Consider the following 21,021-nt stretch of genomic DNA (forward strand, 5'->3'; position numbering starts at 1 on the left):
CAAGGCGATGAACTCGGACAGATGTGACCTTTCTGCAGCAGCTCCTGAATCCGCCTCTTGATTTCATCGTTCTCTAGAACAGAGCGTCGATAGATTGGTCCATTGGGTAGCGGTGCACCTGGGGTTAGATCGATGGAGTGCTTGACCTGACAGTGCAGAGGAACCCCTGCAGGGGAGGTGAAGATGTCCTCGTACTCCTCCACGACCTTGTCCATCTGTAGTTGTCGTGCGGAGGGGCCCTGTCTGGAGGTCGTGGCCACTGTCTTCTTCTTTCCTTGAGGGCGTATCATCAGGAAAACAAATTTCCTGGTTTTGGAAATGAGCTTACTGCATTGTTTTGCAGTAACCAAAGAGATGGCGGTAGGTGGTGCTACCTCCAGTATCCTGTACAACTTATTTCCAAAGTAACAATAACAGCATGGGGCCTTGATTCATATACAACATGTCGCTTCCACAAGTATGGTTGTCCTAATAATACATCACAAACTTCAAGGGGAGCAATGTCACACAATACCTCATCCGTGAAGGGCTTGATGTTGTATGGAAGGCGACACTGCTGGCTCACGCAAAGATCCCCTCCTTGGTGAAGCCACGCAATGGTGTACAGTTGTAGATGTGCTGTGGTCAGTAAGTCCAGCCGCTTCACGACCTCTGTCGAAATGAGGTTCTTTTGGCTCCCGTTGTCTAGGAGTGGAAGAAACGCTCCTCTTCCTCTGGATCTTCGGGTTCCTCCTTTTGGATCTTCATGGTGGCAATGGTGGCGTTGGGCTCTGCATCGATAATCTGCTTCCCTTTGTCATTCCCCTTGTCGGGTTCTGACTCAAAGTCGGAACATGCATTTGATTCCGAAACCTTTAGCTCGGCCACTAGTGACTGCTTGGCCCAACATTCACTTGTGTTGTGAGTGGAGCTCTTATGGAACTCACACCACTTTCGCATGTCCTTTTTCGGCTTCGCGGCGCTGTTCTTTGCTTGCAGCTTTGGCGGGTTGTCTTGGGCCGCTCCGCCTTGGCTTTGTCCTTTGTTCTGCGGTTTGGGGGCACCTTTCCCTTGCTTCAGATTCGCAGATCCAAAGTCTCGCTTCTGTTTAAACTTTTGCTTGACCTTGACGGCATATCGGTATGTCGTGCCGAGCGAGGAGATGTTCAGGAATTCTATTTCTTCCTGGATGTACTTGTGCAGGCAGCCACTATATTTGAGTACCAAATCCTGCTTCGAATCCTTGATACCCAACTTTGTGCGAAGGGTATGGAAAATATTGGTAAACTCCGGCACGTCTTGGTCCCTTCCCTGCCACAGTGTGGTCCACTTTATGTATTGATCCTCATAGCTTCCGACAGGGTAGTATTGCTCCTTGATGGCATCCCGGAATGAATTCCAAGTGGGTGCAACTGAAAATAGTGAGCCTGTACTTTCATCCTTCTGCTCGCAGTAGGTTTCCCACCAGTCCTTGACGTGGGGGGCTGCTTTGAGAAGAGCGAAAATAATCTTTTCTTGACTGGAAAAATCATGAACAGAAAAATAACCCTCTAGCAGATTTAACCATTTATCGACGACATCTGCGTCTATCTGACCCTTGAATATGGGGATTTCAAAATTAACTTGTACCTTAAACGGTGTGGCGTTTCCAGAGTAGCTATTGGAAGCCGATGCGTCGCCCCTGGGTAGCTGCTGAAGGATCTGGGCAAAGCTGTCCATCATCGCGTTCCTTTGTCGCTCGAGGGCTTCTTCGAGCAAGATTTTGATAGGATCTCCTGCCCTTCATCTTTCTTTTCATTCGCCATGGGAGGCCGTCGGGATTTGTGAGGTTGGTCTTACAAAGGTTCGACCAGTTCAAGCCCTAACTCCTTATATCCCGACCTCGTTGGGGACATGCAAAGAAAAACAAAGAAAAAAAAAACAGACCGCTCTGATACCACTGATTCGGATTTAAATAGCAACGCAACAAATTAGAGAGATAACCATAAACACAGAGATGCAACGGAAATAATACTTCATTTCATGAATGTAAAATATTGAAATATGCTTACAAACAGAAATGGAAATACACCAGCTAGGGCGATGGTAGCTTATCTCTAAGAAGAGGTGTGGCGGCTACATGCCTCTAAACTGAACTACAATGAGACTCAAGGGCCTTTTTATTATTGAACAATAAGAGCAAACCCTAAACAACCAAAACCCTAACCCGAGGAGATGTAACACCAAGAGTTTATGGGCCCCGTTGGGGAGAGTTGGACAACCAACTTCTTGGGGTCGTGACTTGGTCATATTATCTCCGTTTGACGCGCACGATAGCCCGTTGGAAAGATCTCTTCGAGGACTACGATGGAAAAGGCGATTTTAGAAAAAAAATAGCTGGCTGGTAGATTTCCAAAAAAACGTCGTTTAGGGCCTCAAAACGACTCCGGAAGTTTAGGACCCGGAAAATTGCTAAAAATAGTAAACTGTGCTACAATTAAGGAAACTGAAAAACTGAAAGAAGCAATGGTGGGGGTCTAAGTGGAATTGGTGGGTGGCCACCAATATCCATCTGGATCACCAAAGTATCTTGGGTGGAGCAGCATTGCCAAATTGGGACGAGATGTGGGTAGCTTTGAAACAAGAAGAGCTGAGGAGAGACCTACTCAAGGTCAAACTTGACGGGAGAAGCAACAACAGTGGGTCGAAGCCCAAAGTAAAGGAGGAGGATAACACAACCCTTGCATCAAAGGGACATCAGGGGCAACAGAGACGAAAGAAAGATGTCTCCAAGGTGAAGTGTTTCAGATGTGGCGGGATGGGCCACTATGCATTCCAGTGTCCTTTGAAGAAAAAGGACAAGGATAAGAAGCGTGCTCCTAAGGTTGCTGCCGCAAAAATCGAACAGGAGGAGGAGTTCTCCATGACAACCAAGATACCTTTAGGAGGGAGGTAGGCTGATATAGAACTGTAGTTCGATAGAGGTACAGATAGGCAGGATCCTTGAGGAGCCCGCCTCTTGGATCATCACCTTGCTACGGGAGCCCATGATCAGTAGTAGTGGGAATCGGGATGGAGTAGTTTTCAGTTAGTGCCATGGAGTGTTGATTCGACAGATGCAGTGGTTAGTAGCGCCAAAATGTGAGCAGCGCATAGCAGAGAGGCAATAGTGCGAGGAGGCACAGTGTAGAGCTTTAGCACCGCAGTGGTTTCAGAAGAGAGTGTGGAACTAGCAGCAATCAACATTTTAGCACTGAGGTGTATCCACTAGATACTTGTCCAGTTTTTGGGTGTTTTCAGTTGCTTCTCTTAGCAACTGAGTTGCAGTACAGATGCAGTGTTAGCAGTGGCAATGCTAGCAGCATAGCAGATGCAACATTTGAGAGGGAGTTGTAGTATAGATGTAGCATTGGTAGTGTCAGTGTCAAAGGCAGGAGTACAGTAGCAACAACACAGTAGGTGGTGGATAACATGTTAGACATCAACAACGCAGAGGACGATGCTTTAGAGTCAGAGCAATATGCAGTAGCAGTGTATTGCTAGAGCACATTCCTCGCTAAGAGGGAGTGTTGATTTGGGGTAGCATCGGATGTGCTCTAAGCCTCAAATTTTGTAGAGAGGCTTGGGCACATGCATTCCAAAGAACCCATAAAGCGTTTTGGGAAATTCCACCCAGAAGTGATTTGATTAAAATAATTAATATTTTTAATGGGGTTCCTAAGTCTAAACTTAGGAAGATTAAAATATTAATGGGTATTAATTTAATCAGGGGTGAAACTTCTAGAAAAAGACACAAATCAAACCAAAACGATCTAAGCCTTTTATTAAGATTTAATCTAGGCCGTTGGTTTCCAACAGGAAGATATAAGAAGGGGCTTGAGGGTCATTTAGAAAACGCAGAGAGATTAAAGAAATCGATTTTTCTGAAGTGAGAAGTTCTCAGGAAGAAAATTGATTGAGGAGATTTCTTGCAGTAGAGGGGTAGTGAGAATCCGTAAGAAGGAATTTTCGGAGAGTACAAGGCAAAGGGAGAACAAAAAGACGTCCAGAGGAAGGCTGACGCTGGCCCACGTAGTGCTGACACAAAGGCAGCGCAGTCCTTGAGGGGAAGTCGAGTTTCTTGTTGAGGGAAGTCGAAATTCAGTTGATGGAAATCGGGGTGTGAGTCCGGGAGGTGGAAGGTTGATTTCTCAGCCTGCAGAGAATCCAGAGGAGAGGCAACGTAATACCCAGGAGGGGTGACACAGAAACTACCCACGGTGACACAATTTTGCGCAGAGGCCACGTAGAGCCTCTAAGCAGCATGATCAGTCACTGATTCTGCAGTGACAGGGTGAGATCATTTCACTAGTCTTTTGTTCAGTGTTCTCTCTGTATCAGATTGCTAGTTGAACATCCTAGAATTGTACTCAGAATTTCTCCTGCATAATAATAAAACCCTCAGAGTTGCTGCACCGGTTTTCCTGGATTGGGTTTTTCTGGGGACTATTGTCCAAAAATAACTGTGTCCTATGTCTTTCTATTTTCCTTGCTCAGTTTCTATGTTTTAGAATCATATTAAATTGGTGTAGGCTGCTTCAGTAATTTACTTCAACGTTTCAAGAAGAAATCTGAAATAAGCTTGTATTGTAATTTACAATCTAGGTGAAGTAGATTCAGTTGGTTGTAGTAGGATTCCAGAGATTGTTAGATCTAGGAATTTTCACAAGAAAAAGAGAGCAAAGTTGTTGGAGAAGGATAGAAGAAGGTGGAAGACCTAAATCGAGTTCTTGGGCAATCTATCTCTCACACTTGTAGAATTTTTGGGTTGTTTCTGTAGTCGAAATTCTAAATGTACTGCATGTCCGAAATTCTATAGCTGGGGGTCGAAATTTTGGATTGTTGCTGCTACTAGGAAGTTGTCACTTGGAGATTTTGACAGTGATCATCTATTGGAATGAAGTGCTAACTTGGTGATTGGAGGAGGCTTTTATCTAGGTCTAATGGGTCTTGGATTGCCTCATCTTGATTTGAATCTACTAGTGGAAGAGTTGGACTGGGTTTTCCCCTTGGAGGGGTTTTTCCCTGGCTGAGTGCCTACATCTTGTGTCTCTTGTTCTTGTGGTCTTCATATACATTTAATTTGGTAATTGCTTGATGAAAGATAAACTAATAAAGAAGTAAAAGAAGCCAACACAACTCACAAGTAATTATCAAGAAAGAGTAATCAAACCATAATTCCTATAAGCATTGATTTCTCAACAAGAAAGGTTATATCTCCCCAAATTAAGAGGGACGGCATAGTACAACATCTATAATGAATACCTTGAAAGAAAGAATAAGTCCAAAGAATGAAAGTACTACAGATGGACGTTCCTGATCCATGATGTTGCAAACAAAGACCTCGTTGTGTTTGGTGTTGCTGTAAGAAGTTAAAGAAGAAAGTTTCCAATGAAGATGTGTTTGGATAGTATGATGATGACCTAAGTAGCATCAATATATTTGAAGATCCCAAAGGTTTGTGTTAACTTGTATATATATTTGAAAGTTTGTTGCTAATTGGGATTGTGATTGTACAAGTTAATCTCTCCATAAAAGGGTTGAACATTTTTGGAGCATGTGGGAACTAATGGACATATTTGATTTAGTTTATAGGGAGTGATGAAGCTTCTTGGGGCGACAAGATGCTTGTGAGGACATTTAGGCAGCCTGTGATGATGTCTAGATCCCTAAGTAGGGAGGGTGGCGGTTGTCTTGGAGCTCTGACCTTGCATACACACCTAGATCTTTGGGTTGGTGTTAGAGCTGAAGCTTGATGGTACCTAGAGTGGCTAAAGCTTGGAACAAACCTTAGTCCACCGAATTAGATACCTTGGTCAAGTATCTAATTTGTAGCACTGCGTGTGCTATGACTCTTCATAGAGAACATCATTTTGAGATCTTCCATGTACCTATGTATATATGTAATTATGAATACCTCCCTAGGTAAGAGGGAGTGTTGAAGAATGTAACTAGAGTCACTCTTCATAATTGTATTTGAGTCATGATGTAATTTATTTGTCAAAAGAAAGAAAAATAAATTTTATTATAAATGAAAGATTGTTTATTAAGCATGGGTTTCATGCTTTATTATTTTATTTTTAGGTCTTAGCCTCTATTGTAGGCTTCTAGGGTTTATGTCTTGAGTCCTAGTCCTTGTCATCATGTAATAGACCCTTCTTGGGCTTTATCTATCAAGAAAGAAAATTATTTTGATGTAAAATAAGTCAATTAGGCCTCCTCCACCAAGTTGGCCTAATTGGGAGCCAGAAACCACCATAAATAGGCAGATACTCTACTCATTTGGGAGAGACAATCAAGCAATTTGATCTGCAGTTGCAGGAGGACGAAAATAAGTGTGAAATAGGAAGGAGCAAAGAAGCCTAGAAGAAGAAGAAACCCTAAGCGAAGAAGAAAGAACCTCATTTTCTCCCTCTTTTGTCTCACAAATGCGAAAATCTGAAGCTGCAGGAGGGCCGAAGTTCCAGGGCTGCAGTAGGGCTGAGATTTTGAGGCTAGGGGACCAAAATTCTGACTTAAGTTGCATTGAATTAGTTTGACTAAAGTTGACTTTTGGTATTTGGTTGATCATCTTGGAATGCTGACTTGGTGGAGTGAGGAAGGTCTTTTTGTCAGGTCTAAGGTCTGGGTTTGTCTCAATTTGATTTGAATATACTAGTGGAAGAGTTTGACTGGCTTTTCCCTTTCTTAGGGGTTTTAGCCTTCGCTGAGGGCCTATATCTAGTGTCATTGATCTTCATGTTTTGATTTGATGGTTGCTTGATGAGAATAAGATAAAAGAAGAATATAAAGAAAGTTAATAAGAATACAAGAATATCACATGTAATTGTCAACATAAGAAAAATTTTCTACCTTTCCGATTTTCTAACATTTGGTACCCCTAACTTCTTTGTTATTTTGTTTTAAAGATGAAAAACATATGCCCTATGCATCTTGATAGTGGATGCATAGTTTGGAAACTTTAGGCAAAGCTACCCTTAGATCTATTTGGAAGTGGATCCCTTTATCAAGACCCTTCCCTTGCTCAACCTGTGACATTTTGTTTGCTAAATTTAGGGCTGTTTTTGGTTTGTATTTTGCAGCCCAACCAGCTCCTAGATTTTTCATACAACTACCCTCTAAAGTGGCATACTTGATCCTATAGCCCAAAACGAAGTAAGACATTGGCCTTCCCTTTCAACTAACCCAAGAAACACAAAATTTTAAACTTTATTTTCTGTTTAAGCAATCTGAAAATTACTGCAGTTTAAGCCCTTAAACATATTGCATTTTAAAGTCATTTGTGCCTCAAATTCCTATTTTAAGCTTGACTTGATAGTTGAAAAAGCAAATCTCATAATTACAGTGTTAAAAACTTGTTTGATTTGCTAATTTAGTATTGTTATATTGCTGTAGCTATTAATGTATTACAAGATAGATAAAAAGCTTATAACAAACACAAACACTATCGGGTGATCAATTTTATAGAGAATTGATATAGAATGTGAACGTTACCAGAAAATGATTCTTTGACTGAAATGATTGAAACGTTTGACATATGGGCTGGAGATCATCCTTGAAGTAGTACTTCTCTTCTTGTGATACTTGTTTTTGCATTGTGAAGTTGATGCTAAGTTTTTGTCATTGTTGTGAATATCTCGATAACATCCTGTTTTTATCTCGAAATCACAATTTTTTGGCCTAGCTGATGTTTGCCGATCTTTATCGATGTTTTGATGGTAAATTAATTTTGCTGATGTTTGCTGATTTTTACCTTTATTTTCCCGATTTTCCCGATTTTTTGGTTTTCCAGACCCTTGACAATTTTATCTTGATGCCAATGTTTGCAACATTGGTTTTTGTTTCCAGGGATTGGATTCCTTCCAAATTTTCACCAAGGACATACCTTGTGTAATGAGGAAAGTATAGTTTCATATTCAAATCCCAGAGATGCAAGTTGGTGTAATGCTTATTATTTTGTGCTTATGATTTCATAGCTAATTGTTTTTGAAAACCTTAGCAGTCAAATATGCTGCCAGGGAACAAACAATTGTCCTTCATAATCTTTGGAGCCATCACTTTGTCTTTTAACATAAGGCTGTGGTAGAATCACGATTATTAAAGACAGCAACTCTAAAATTCCAATACAAATAAATCATAACATATCAATTCTTCAGTTACAAGATTTTGAATTTCTATAAGGCTCAGAGTGATAACGTTTATAAATTATTCTAATCAATCCTTCAACAGTAAGATTTATCATTACCTTGGTTGAATGTACATGTTTTGGCTAATAATATTTTTGTTTTGCATGTGAACAGATTGATGTGAAGTTAATTTTCAGTGGTGGTACGGCCTTCGATGTGCTTCCCAAAATGGGTGGAAAAGGAGAAGCCCTTGGCTACCTAATGAGAAAAATGAAGAAAGAGGGGTGCCTATCCAAGAATGTTCTTGTTTGTGGAGACTCGGGCAATGATACAGAATTATTCTTGGTTGAAGGAGTGAATGGAGTCATTGTATGCACTGCATTTAAGCTATCTTTTCGTACCTTTATGCTTTGTAATCTCTTATCTTACATTTTTTGTAATAAAATGGGTACAGATGCAACTGGTATGAGGCCAATAAATAAGTGAATATTCTACTTGACGTGGTTACATTTAGTCTTTCTCTAAAATAGAAACACGACTTCCCTCAACAACATGTAAATGTGCAGTAATAAACCCTGTTAATTCCAACAGTGGTGTTAATATCTATCATGTACAGACTGATAAATATCTAGGCTTCAAAATATTCAAAACAAAAACACTTTTAGTCCCAGAAAATGAATTTTATCTTCTTGTCTTTATTATCGTCATTTGGACTCTATAACAGATCAAAATCAAATACACTTTTGGAAGTGAGTTTATTCTGGCATTTGAAATTGACTCTCAAAATGTTTTGTACTATGCTCTAAAATTCCTCATCTGCTCAAAATCATAGCTCAACAGTGCTCTGTACCAGTGTTGTTAAAATCGCGATAAAATCGCGATTTTATCGGAAAATCGCGATTTTTTCCTCTGCCCGATCAAATCACGATTTTTATACCAAAAAATCGCGGACTTTTTTTTATAGCGATTTTTTTCGGAAAAAATCGCGATTTTTTTCCAAAAATCGCGATTTTTACAGAAAAAATTGCAGAGGCACGGGGCAGCGGGCTTTTAATAGGCGAAAATCGATTTTTTTTATGTCATTTTGCTGTTTGCGCGCGGAGGAGGAGGAGAAGAGGTGAGGGAGAGGAGCTGGAGGAAATCAATAGGATTAGACTTTCATTTTATTGTATATGACATTATGACATAATGAGATACATTATCATATTTTTTGTTGATATTTTGAGGCTGAGTTGGGACTCAGGACTTACTATTCAGGACATGATTCAATGTTATGTGTGATTTTAGCGCTAGAAATGATATTAAACATCTTATATATTAGTTTTTTTATCATATTTAGGTGTCAATGTATTTATTTTATGTTGTAGATGGTTTAGATATTAAAAAAATTGAAAAAAAATGAAAAAAAATGAATATTTTTGTGCCAAACGCTTTTTTCCCGCTTTTTTCCGCTTTTTTCCGCTTTTAACGATTTTTTCCGCTTTTTTCCCGGCGCCGATTAAATCCCGATCGCGCTTTGTGCAACATTGCTCTGTACATTGTGTTTCATATATGTGAATGAAAATTTTAAAATTAGCATGAATGTTCTAAACATCTCAAATATCCTCCTTAGAATATTGAATGTTGCTGCTACAACTGCCAAAAAAATTTCAAAAATTGTTTATCCAATTCCAAGGAGTTTCCACAGAGTATTTGCCTATAAAGGGGACGATATGTCCAATTGACTATGAACATTTTATTTTATGGAATGAAACACATCCGAAACTCAATTGTTATCTAGGATTGAAATAAGATGTCTAATATATACAAGAAACCCTGATACAATTGTGTAAATATTTCCACATATTATGGCATATCCATAGAATATTTTTCTACCAATCTACTTGGGTAGCATGCCATAAATGTTAAACTAATAGCATTCGATTTGAAAATTTTTAGAAGCTAAGGACTTGCTGATAGCTCTGGAAATGATGCTTTAAAGTGGTAGCCAAATTTGCATGGCCATTACATTTTAGATTCGTTGATTTGACAGCTACGAGAGTTTGTGTGATCTACCAAATCTATCTTAATTGCTCAAAATGAACTCATAGCAACAATTATTTTTTGATTTAATGTTCACATTTCAGGTTCTAATCTGAAAAAATATAATTGGCAGGTGTCTAATGCTCAGGAGGAGCTGATCCAATGGTACAGGTCCCATAATTTTGTGAATAACATCCACCATGCAAGTGAAAGATGTGCTGGTGGGATCATTCAGGCTCTAGAGCATTATGATTTTGGACCATACAATCCACCACGCAAGACAATAAAGGAAGCTCAACTTCAAAGTGGAAGGTTGCTAGATAATGGGTCAGCGAAAAGAGAAGTTATAGAGTTTAATCTCTTCTTAGAGATGTGGCTATGTGGCCATATTCCAGACAGTGACCAAAATTACCAAAGAGTAGTGGAAGTAATTGTGAGTTATTTAATTTCACACTGTTAAAGCTGAAGTACATCTCTCTCGATGCACTCTGTCTTGGATGCACATTCTCATGCACACACACTGACATCATGGTACTCATTAAAGTACTGTTATGCACACATACCTTGTGAACTTGTGGATGCGAATGATTGGTTACTTCAATTACAAAAGCATAGTTTCACATTAGAAATTTAATACTCGATCTGAAATTTTGCAACTTCTAATCTACATGGAAATGTGCACCCTCCAAAAGCTTGTGCAGCTACAATACTGTCCAAAGATCACACTCTAGAGAATTAATTTAAATAACATCCAGGACATATAATATATCCACATGCATTTCCTTCAAAATCCCTTGTATATATGTTGCTTTGATGTTTATGATGCTCAACTTGACCTTCTAGGGATACACTTCCGTTCCACTATCTATCACATGCCATTTGGCATTTGCGTCCTAGCTCTTCTCTTATTCTACTTGAGTGGCTCACATATATAGGAGACATTTTCGTTCTTTTACTTTGTATCAGCATCATTGTGCTCAACAGTCCCATTGACCTACTTTGTGTGAAAATTATTGCAATTATTTGGTAATTATTCTCCTATCCTTTTAAAGATAAATTGTCTTAGCAAAAATATTTACTGCAAATACTGAATAAAGACACTATTGCAATATTCACCAATTAAAATTCACAGGAACTGAGAAAACACACATAAAAATGGACATCAATATTTTTGGACAAATGTCCTTGGTAAAATCCCAATGTGGGGAAAACCAGCTCTACAGATGGGGGTTTTATTATTTCTTCAGCAAATCTGTAATTGAAAGATATGACAATTGCTTGCGATAAAATGGCAAAGCTCTAGCAAAGATCGAATCTTCACTTTTGCAAGTTAATTTGGCCCTCTGGAAGCAATTTGGCCCTCCTGTACGACACAAACTCAGCCCACATGTGCGGCCTGGAGGAATTCGGCTTCCACTGGCAACTCGCACTCCTGGAGAAATAAACTTAGCCTCCATTGCAAATCAACCTCTATCAATTCGGCCTTTCTCTCTGGAAACTTGACCTCTCTCTGGAAAATCAACCTTCTTTTGCAAATCGATCTACCTCTGGTAATTCACACTTCTTGGAGAAAACTCAGCCCTTTGCAAATTAATTTGACCCTTGCAGAACCTCCCTCTACAACTCAGAAGTTGAAAGTCTCATGAATGGAGAATATGCTCCAGAAAATTTCTTCTCGCTCAATCACTGTTGAAACCCTCGCTAGTGTCAACCCCATGCTACCACTATGCACCACTTGAATGATCTCCAAGATGCCCATCGATTTCCTCATCTCGTTGAGAATTCAACGACCATGATCTACTTCTGATTGATGGCTACGATCATCTTGAATCCATCAAACACCTTTTCTAGAAGTCACTAGAGAGAAATCGACTTGTCTCAATTAGTACTGATTAATTAACCTGTTTTCCTAAGTTAGGAAAATGATTGAAAACTAGTTAATAATCTAATTAAGACATTTTCCCTTACAAAGATTTTCTGGGCTTGGAGATATTTAATTCTCTTGTGCTCTTAGTGTCGTTGACACCTCCTGAGACTAGAACACCTGTCTGAGCTACAAAATCTAATGCTTCCTCTTAGTGAGGAAGGTGTTCAGCTGCTTCACCATAACACCCAACTTATCTCTAAAGAAGATGAATCTTGCCTTCCCCAAGGCCTTCATCAAGATGTCCAATGCTTTCTAATCCATAGGTACATATTGTAGTTGGACCGTCCCATGTTGTACACAATTCTTGATGAAATGATATCTGATGTCTACATGCTTCAACCTGTCATGAAACACAGGGTTCTCATAGAGCTTGATGCAACTCCAATTGTCATAGTGAATCACAGTGGTCTCCACCTTTTGACCAAACAAGGCTACTAATAGCTTCCAAAGACAAATGGCCTTGCATGTCGCCATGCTCACTACTATATACTCCACTTGTGTAGAGCTCAATGCCATAGACTTCTACTTCCTGTTGTACCAAGCGACAACTTCCGATCCTATGCTGAAGCAACACCCTAAAGTGCTCTTCCTGTCCACTGTACTGCCTACCCATCTTGCGTTAGTATAACCCATCAACCTGACACCATCACGTTGAGTATATCTGATCCCGTAGTCAATAGTACCTCACAAATAAGGCAAGACATGCTTCGTTGCTATCTAGTGCACCCTTTGATAGTTGGAAGGATTGCTATCCATGAATTGACTTATTAATGCCACGTAGCCAGTGTACCTATCTGGTTGTCTTTGCTCTCTCCTACCCATCCTAGAAGTCCCCACAAACTCCCAAGTATCCCTGAGTATCTGCTAAACCTTTAGGTTCCTCCTGCCAATTGTAGAAGGTGGAATATGGACTTCTAGATCCTCCTGATACATCTCTCATAATTGCTACATTCTAAGAAACTAGATTCGTCCCCCCCCCCAATGTCCTGAATCCCACGAATTGGACACTATTCTCTAAGACACATGTCCGATTCTTGTGTCTAGCGTGTCTTGGAACATGGGATTCTCGTGTCCAATGTGTCTTGGAGTGTGTCCAACATGTCCTAGAGTACACCCATCTATCACTGTTGAAGATTGCAGATAAACGGTTTGCCTCTTCATTCATCATGTTGAAGAGGTTGAGGGAGGTCAAGACCACTCTTGGGGCCATGGTTATTTAAGAGTTTTGGTATTTTTGGAGAAAGATAGATCAAGTAGCCTAAAAAAGAGTCAAGGACACAATGTTAGATGATGCTTGGTGGGAGAGGGTAGATCTCACTATGAAGATCATGGACACTATCATTGCTTTGCTACGATTTGTAGAACAGACCAACCCATCCTAGGAGAGGTTTATGGGGGATGGGATTCCATGATTGAGTCCGTGAGGACCATTATTTTACATAATGAGTGCCCAGAGTATGAGACATCATCAGAAGCCTTTTTCACCACCATACATGATATTCTTGTCAGCAGATGGGACAAGAATTGCACACCTTTGCATTGTTTGGCTCACTCATTGAACCCATAATACTATAGCCATGAGTGGCTGAATGGTGGACATTCCCGCAAATTCCCTCCTCACATGGATGGTGAAATTTCACAGAGGAGGAAGGATGCATTGAGGCAGATATTTTAGGATAGAGCATCCCTTGATGAGGTGAAGGATGCCTTTGCAGATTTTTCCACTAGCACTGGGAGATTTGCAGGCTATGATGTGTTTAGAGACAAGGGGGGCTAAGAAGCCCTATTCTTGGTAGGCAACTCATGGGGCAACAAGCCGTCCTCTACAGCAGTTAGCCATGAGGCTCCTCTCTCAGGTGACTTCATCCTCTTGTTGCGAGAGGAATTGGAGCATGTATGGGAATTTGTATAGTGTCAAGAAGAGTAGGCTTGAGCAATCTAGGGCAAAGACAATGGTGTATGTGCACACCAACCTTTGTCTTATTTACAGATAGAGGGATGAGTGGTTGAAGGGAAAGACAAAGATGTGGGATGCCTTTCTTGATGATATGGGTTTGGACCGCAGTGTTAAGTTGGCATTGGCTAACTTGGATCTTAATGACCCAGTGCTAGAGCCCGTCACTTTTGAAGATGGTGATACTCTTGAGGGGTCATCCTCCACACCAACAGATGTAGAGATTACATTGGGTATGTTGTCGCACAGATTGTCACAACAACACTCAGACCGGGGGCTGTCACCCTGATCCCCGATCTCTTCGTTTAAGCCTGTCTCCCGCGGCTAAGGTGGGTAGACCCTATGGGAAAATGGATGACCAACTGTGGACCAGTTGGGTTGGGAGACACGAGGGAAAACAAACACTTATTTGATTTTATTAAGTTAATAGACCAGTGCCTTATGGAGTTGATTACTGAATGATTATTTATCAAATGATTGCAGAAATATGAGCTCATTAACAATCATTTACCATCAAATAACTCAAACAAAGGTTAACTTTTGCCAAATGCGAGATAATCGATAAATGCTCAATGGCTTAACAATATTCCAGCGATTAAAATTCGAAATATTAAGTGCTTTAAATAACCACGGAATTTTAAATGCTAACCAGATTCAAATAGTTAATCTCCAGATATAAACATTGAAGCACATTTAACTATACCAAAACAGAAAAAAGACTTTAAAAGGAATTTCCAATTTTTAATTAGTCTTTTTTCATAATTTTTTTTTTTAATTTTTTAAGTATATATATATATTTTATATATTTTTTTTTATGAGATTTTTGCTAAAGTGAAATAAACAAAAATCTAAACTATTCAATAAAAACAAAATTTTTAATAATTTTTTTTTATGCTTTTTATACTTTTTGATATTATTTTTAGAATCAAAATTTAAACAAAATTAAATCTAAATTAAAACTAAAACCTAAGACTAAAAAAACTAAGCTAAAAACAAAATGAAAGAACTAACACCTAATCTACATACATATAATTGAAAATGAAAGTCGATTATTATCAAATCTAAATCCTAAATTAAACTTTTTTTTTTTTTTTAATTTTTAAAATTTTATTTTTTATTTTTTAAATGAAACGTTAAAGTAAAAAGGTGAGATAAAAACTATAATTAAACTAAATCAAAATTTTTCATTTTTAAAGAATCAAACTAAACTAAATAAAATATAAAACCAAACTAAATGAAGGAAAAATGGAGACTTACGCTAACCTAAAACTAAGCAAAATAAAACTTGACGCATATATTAAAAAAATGAAAGTCGAATTTTGATTGATCGTATGCAGGTTTGAGGAGTTTGACAGTGGCAAGACTCGACGGAGGTGAACGCAGCGAGAAGGATTTGCAGTTTCGATGGAGCTCGCTGCGTGAAGATGGAATGGATTGCAGCGGATAGGAGAGGGTTTCACGCAGGAGAAAGGCAGCGTGGAGAAGAAATGAGGAAGGCAGCAGATTTATGGCAGCGTGGAGAGGAATGATGAACTTATGGAAGGAGTAGCATATGAGGTTGGTGGTTTTTTCTTGCAGGTACGCGGGAATGGGAGAGCAGCAAATCGATGGAGGGAGAGCTGATGGTTGAAACGCAGCGTTGTATATATCTGCTGGCAGCTTTGATGAAAGGATGGTTGAGGGGAAAACGAGAAGCTGGGCAGCGTGAGGAAGAAGATAAGTGCGGATTTGGATAGCGATGAAGAGTAGACTGGAAAGAGGAAGGATAGGGGCTGCGTGGTTGATTCAAAGGGAAAAGGGCCAGCGATAGGTGAGGGTGCTAGAGAGAAACGTAGGCTTGGTGAATGCGTGAAATGGACAACAGATTTGCTGTGTGGGAGTGCTGGATGAGCCACAGAAGCTGAGCAACATTTGGAAAGAGAAAGACAGAGGGAGAAGAGGCTGCTAATGGGAAAAAAAATTGCGTGGAGGTGAGGCAGCAATCCCACAGCTTGCTTAAAAAAAAAAAAAATTAATTAATTATTATTATTATTACTTTTTTTTTTTTTTCTCTGTAAAATGAAACCCCAGGTAGCAGCAAAGAAATGGCTTGGAAAACCTTGAACCTCTTCAGAAAACTTAATTTAGAGATCAGCTGCTTCAGACTTGTCAATTTAACCCTTATAAAAATTTGCCGGATTTTTGAACCCTTAAACAACAGAAACGTGCACCTGCAAAAAAGTGGTTCTGAAGCAAATATTCTTGCTAGCGTTGATCCTAAGGCCAGATCTTACCCTCCAGGGCCTAGATCTGGCTTCAGATAAACTGTTTTCTTCCAACCTGCAACCTGCAAAAACCGAACACCCAGAAATAAAATGTGCAAAGAAGAAACCTAAAACCCTAACAAAAACCAGCAAAATAATTACAGTAATTACAAAATGAAGGCTCTAGATAGCCAGATTTATCGTTATGTCATAGAAATATTTTCAGAGTTTTAAACTTAATGTGAGATGCTTCAGAAAACCCTTCATGCATTCATAAAAAAAAATTTCAAATGATAAGCCCAGGATCAAAACTGGCTGGGCTCTTTCAGAAAACGCAATCCGGGAGTTGGCTGGTTCAGCCGAGAACTTCCCCTAACGCCCGGTAAACTCAAAACTAAGATATCTTGCACAGCTTAAAATCAACCATTAACATAGAGGGAGAAAACAATAGTGAAATCCAGATCAAATGGAGATACCTGCCATTATATTTCAGAATCTAAACTATCATTTGAACCCCAAAGATTAGACAAGATACTTGTGCCTAGATCAATCTTCATCAAGCTATTATCAGTGGCTGAAAATCAAATTATGCAGAAAAAATAAAAGATCTTACAGCATTTCCAGAAGAGTAACACCAGCAAGATTTTTAACCCCAAAGTCTTTCTTTATTGCACAAAAATGACTACAAGAGAGCTTTCTTTGGCACCAGACTCTCAGATCCAATCTTGATCTCAAATGACCCCTAGCACCCTATTTAAAGGAAAAATTCCCAACGGCTAGTTCGAGTGATCCATGTCAAAATGATCTCGACCGTCGATGAAGATCAAGATATCTTTTAATCTCATTCGTCGAAATTTTAATAAATTAAAAATTAAAATTTTGCATTTGTTTTCTCAAAATTTCGACTTATTTTATTATTTTTTTAATTTTTATTTATTCATTTATTTTTTTTAATTTTATTTTATTTTATTTTTTAATTATTTTTAAATTTTTTTATTACTTTATTATTATTTTTATCTATTTTTTAATTTTTTTTTTGGATCCTCGAACTTAGCCTTTGAAAAAATTACCTAGGACCTAGGACTTAGGACTTATGAGGGGATTAAAACATTTTCTAACCCTCAAGACACTTTACATCATGATTTTTACAATTTTACATCGCAAGGGGGAAAACCCATTTGACATAGACCCTCATAGACCACCCTGTTCTGCGACCCAATATAATCTCCCAGATCACCACACTAGGATTCCCCTAAGATTCTAATGACAAAATTCATTCCGGCTTTGGGGTTAGGCTGAAGGAAAACTCTGCCGATCATGGATCGGTGAGACAAAAAACCTTCCGGAACGTAGATTATCACTAGAAAATTAGGTCCACCTAGGCAATTTACATACATGACTCATATCTGCTAAGATTATTTACAATTTACACATGCAGACTGGGTTTACAACATAACACGATCAGGTTGATGATGGAAGTCGGATGGCACAGACATGTCGCTCAAGCGTTATCCCTTTTGCGAAAAAGGGGGTGTACTGCTATGGGTAGTTGACACGTAGCGGTCAACATCTGGCTCTACTTGGGGACACATTGTTGCACTGTAGGAATGTGAGAATCCAGAATCTGCATCCATGCAACACACAACAAAACATAAGTAGCGTCCATCCAAAAATCATCATATAACATTAAGCACAGGAAAGATATAAGCTCTTCCTTTATTAACTATCTAGTAACATGAAAAGTAAATCTATTCCTAAAACAGAAATGAAAATGCTGAAAAAATAAGGAGTAGGGTTAGAAATACAAAGGATGCCCCATGGCATCAGATGTGTTCAATATAGTGAATACTGAGCATTTGCCTACTTTTAGGCAAATCTGTCGGCTGCTTGTCAGATGTGCCATGTCCAATTCTGCATATGGTAGGATTTTTTCCTATCTGAAAATCACGCTGCTCGTGGCCGTCTAATACATCAAATCTTCTTCTCGTTTTCTTTCTCTTGCGGTTTTACTTTGTGGCAAGCTGTATCACTACTGACGTGGGACTTTCTGCTTCAAAGCTCTCAGATGAAGTATGTAAGATATGCGTGACATGTCTTTCTTCATTCTGCATCTGCCCTGTCAAGGATGATGGATCAATCTCACAAGTGCCATGAGTTATAACTTGACCTTCTATGACTGGTGGATTAACCGTGTGAGCATCAACCTGATTATTAATTTCCCTTTTATCCAGGTCATTTTCAATGGAACAAAGGACCTCATAACAAGATGGAGCTTGCTGTAACAGATAAGGAGGCTCCTGATCTATTGACGTTCCCTGGTTTCTTTCATCTTCCGACTGCTGTTGAAATTTCTGAAACTGTATTTTAATGGCATCCATCTGACTAGAGTGCTCAACCTTTATAGCACTGATTTCCCTGGCATGGTCTTCTTCCATGGTCAGTAACTTATTCTGAAGACATATCTGATTAGCTTCCATATCTTTTATTACTTTATCGTCCTTTTCCTTTATGGTCATCAAGTAATGCTGCATAGAGTTTATCTCTTTCTTATGATTTGCTTGCATGGTCGTCATATTGTCCTCTAGGCCTGATAACTTGTTTTGCATAAAACTAATTTCTGTGTCATGATTAGTTTTCATGGCCTCAATTTCCTTAGCATGTTGATTTTGCATGTCAATTATGTAATCAGAGTGTTTAATTTTCATGATCTCCATCTCCTTATTACGTTTTTCCAAGTGGGTGCATAAAGTTCTCACATCATTGGCGTAATTAGTTTGATTGATCTTCATATTTTTTACCAGCTGCATTAGTTCTTGTATAATTTGCTTTGGATCTTCCTTTTCATTGTCAACACTGTTTTTACAATTTGTCCCTGCTTTTCTAGTATCATGGATTTGATCTGAAATGGTACAAGTGGATGGCACATTCTGATATGAAGAATTGTCTTGAAATCTTTTATCGACAGCTGGACCTTTTATAAGATTACTTTCATTCCGTTGCACAATTTTAGGGGCATAAAACGAGCTATCTGGATCACCATATCTATCTTTAAAAGCATCGACAATGTCTTGTAAAGAAGTGAAAGAATCTTCAGGACAATTATTAAACCAATTCAAAGCATCACCCTCTAAAGAACGGACAAATAGACGCATTTTGACATCTTCATGATTATATTGAGGAAATCTACAATATATGATCATTACACAAGTAAACCTGTTTAAATGCTTTCTAACAGCGACTGAATCACCATCTGAGAACAAAAGTAATTTAGAAATGGCCTCTTCTAGAAAATCATGGAGATCATCAGTAAAATGACATGGTTTAAACGAATAATCCATGATGAATAACGAGGGACCAAATGGATGATAGAACGAGATCTCTGCTCAAGAAAACCAATAGATGAAAGAAGTGGAGTCGCCACTTGAACAATGAATCTAATTCTAGCATCCAAAATGCAACAAACAAGCTTATATGAGAGAGGCTTCTTGTCTGGGAAAAAATAAATGAAAAGAAATGGAGTCGCCACCCAAACAAGAAACGAACTAAAGAGTAGTTGCTGATATGACGAAAGATAAGGCGATGAAAAGATCCAACTGATGCCAAAAAAAATGTTGAATTTGCCAGCTCAAATGAGAGATGAGAAAGATGAAAGAATGATGAGAAAAGAGAAGATGAATGTCGAATAAACCAAGGACAAAAAAAACTCTGTTCCCGACAACGACGCCAAAAAATGTTGGCGTTGCCGGGCCAGATAAAAAGATAAGAAATGAGAAGGATGATTGTCGTTGAAACGCCGAGAATAAAATGTCCCCGACAACGGTGCCAAAAAAAGTTGTCGCATAGATTGTCACGACAACACTCAGACCGGGGGCTGTCACCCTGATCCCCGATCTCTCCGTTTAAGCCTGTCTCCCGCGGCTAAGGGGGGTAGACCCTATGGGAAAATGGATGACCAACTGTGGACTAGTTGGGTTGGGAGACACGAGGGAAAACAAGCACTTATTTGATTTTATTAAGTTAATAGACCAGTGCCTTATGGAGTTAATGACTGAATGATTATTTATCAAATGCTTGCAGAAATATGAGCTCATTAACAATCATTTACCATCAAATAACTCAAACAAAGGTTAACTTTTGCCAAATGCAAGATAATCGATAAATGCTCAATGGCTTAACAATATTCCAGCAATTAAAATTCGAAAGATTAAGTGCTTTAAATAACCACGAAATTTTAAATGCTAACCAGATTCAAATAGTTAATCTCCAGATATAAACATTGAAGCACATTTAACTATACCACAACAGAAAAAAGACTTTAAAAGGAATTTCCAATTTTTAATTAGTCTTTTTTCATAATTTTTTAAGTATATATATATATATATATATATATATATATATATTTTAATATTTTTATTTTTTATGAGATTTTTGCTAAAGTGAAATAAACAAAAATCTAAATCTAAATGATAACAAAAATCTAAACTATTCAATAAAAACAAAATTTTTAATAAATTTTTTTTTTTTTTTTTTTTTTTATTTTTATACTTTTGATATTATTTTTAGAATCAAAATTTAAACAAAATTAAATCTAAATTAAAACTAAACCCTAAGACTAAAAAAACTAAGCTAAAAACAAAATGAAAGAACTAACACCTATCTACATACATATAATTGAAAATGAAAGTCAATTATTATCAAATCTAAATCCTAAATTAAACTTATTTTTTTTTTTTTTTTAAATGAAACGTTAAA

The 21,021-nt window shown here is 38.4% G+C and overlaps 1 protein-coding gene across 4 annotated transcripts in view; it reads left to right on the forward strand.

The window, feature by feature from the left end:
- Positions 1 to 21,021, forward strand: part of LOC149192294 (putative sucrose-phosphatase 2) — a 389,696-nt gene that overhangs the window by 115,149 nt on the left and 253,526 nt on the right. For 3 of the 4 annotated variants that reach the window (XR_016254345.1, XM_089404530.1, XM_089404529.1), the window contains exons 4-5: positions 8,298 to 8,492; positions 10,279 to 10,578. Coding sequence is in view for 3 of the 4 variants with exons in the window: in XM_089404530.1 (XP_089260656.1) it covers positions 8,298 to 8,492; positions 10,279 to 10,578 (495 nt within the window). In the remaining variant the exon portion in view is untranslated. The remainder of the gene's footprint in view (positions 1 to 8,297; positions 8,493 to 10,278; positions 10,579 to 21,021) is intronic. The other variant, XM_089404531.1, reaches the window with a different exon arrangement.

The sequence above is a fragment of the Pinus tabuliformis genome, chromosome 2_2 (assembly GCF_031772625.1).
Source record: "Pinus tabuliformis cultivar Carrire ecotype Pingquan chromosome 2_2, CPIR1, whole genome shotgun sequence".
Lineage (NCBI taxonomy): Eukaryota > Viridiplantae > Streptophyta > Pinopsida > Pinales > Pinaceae > Pinus > Pinus tabuliformis.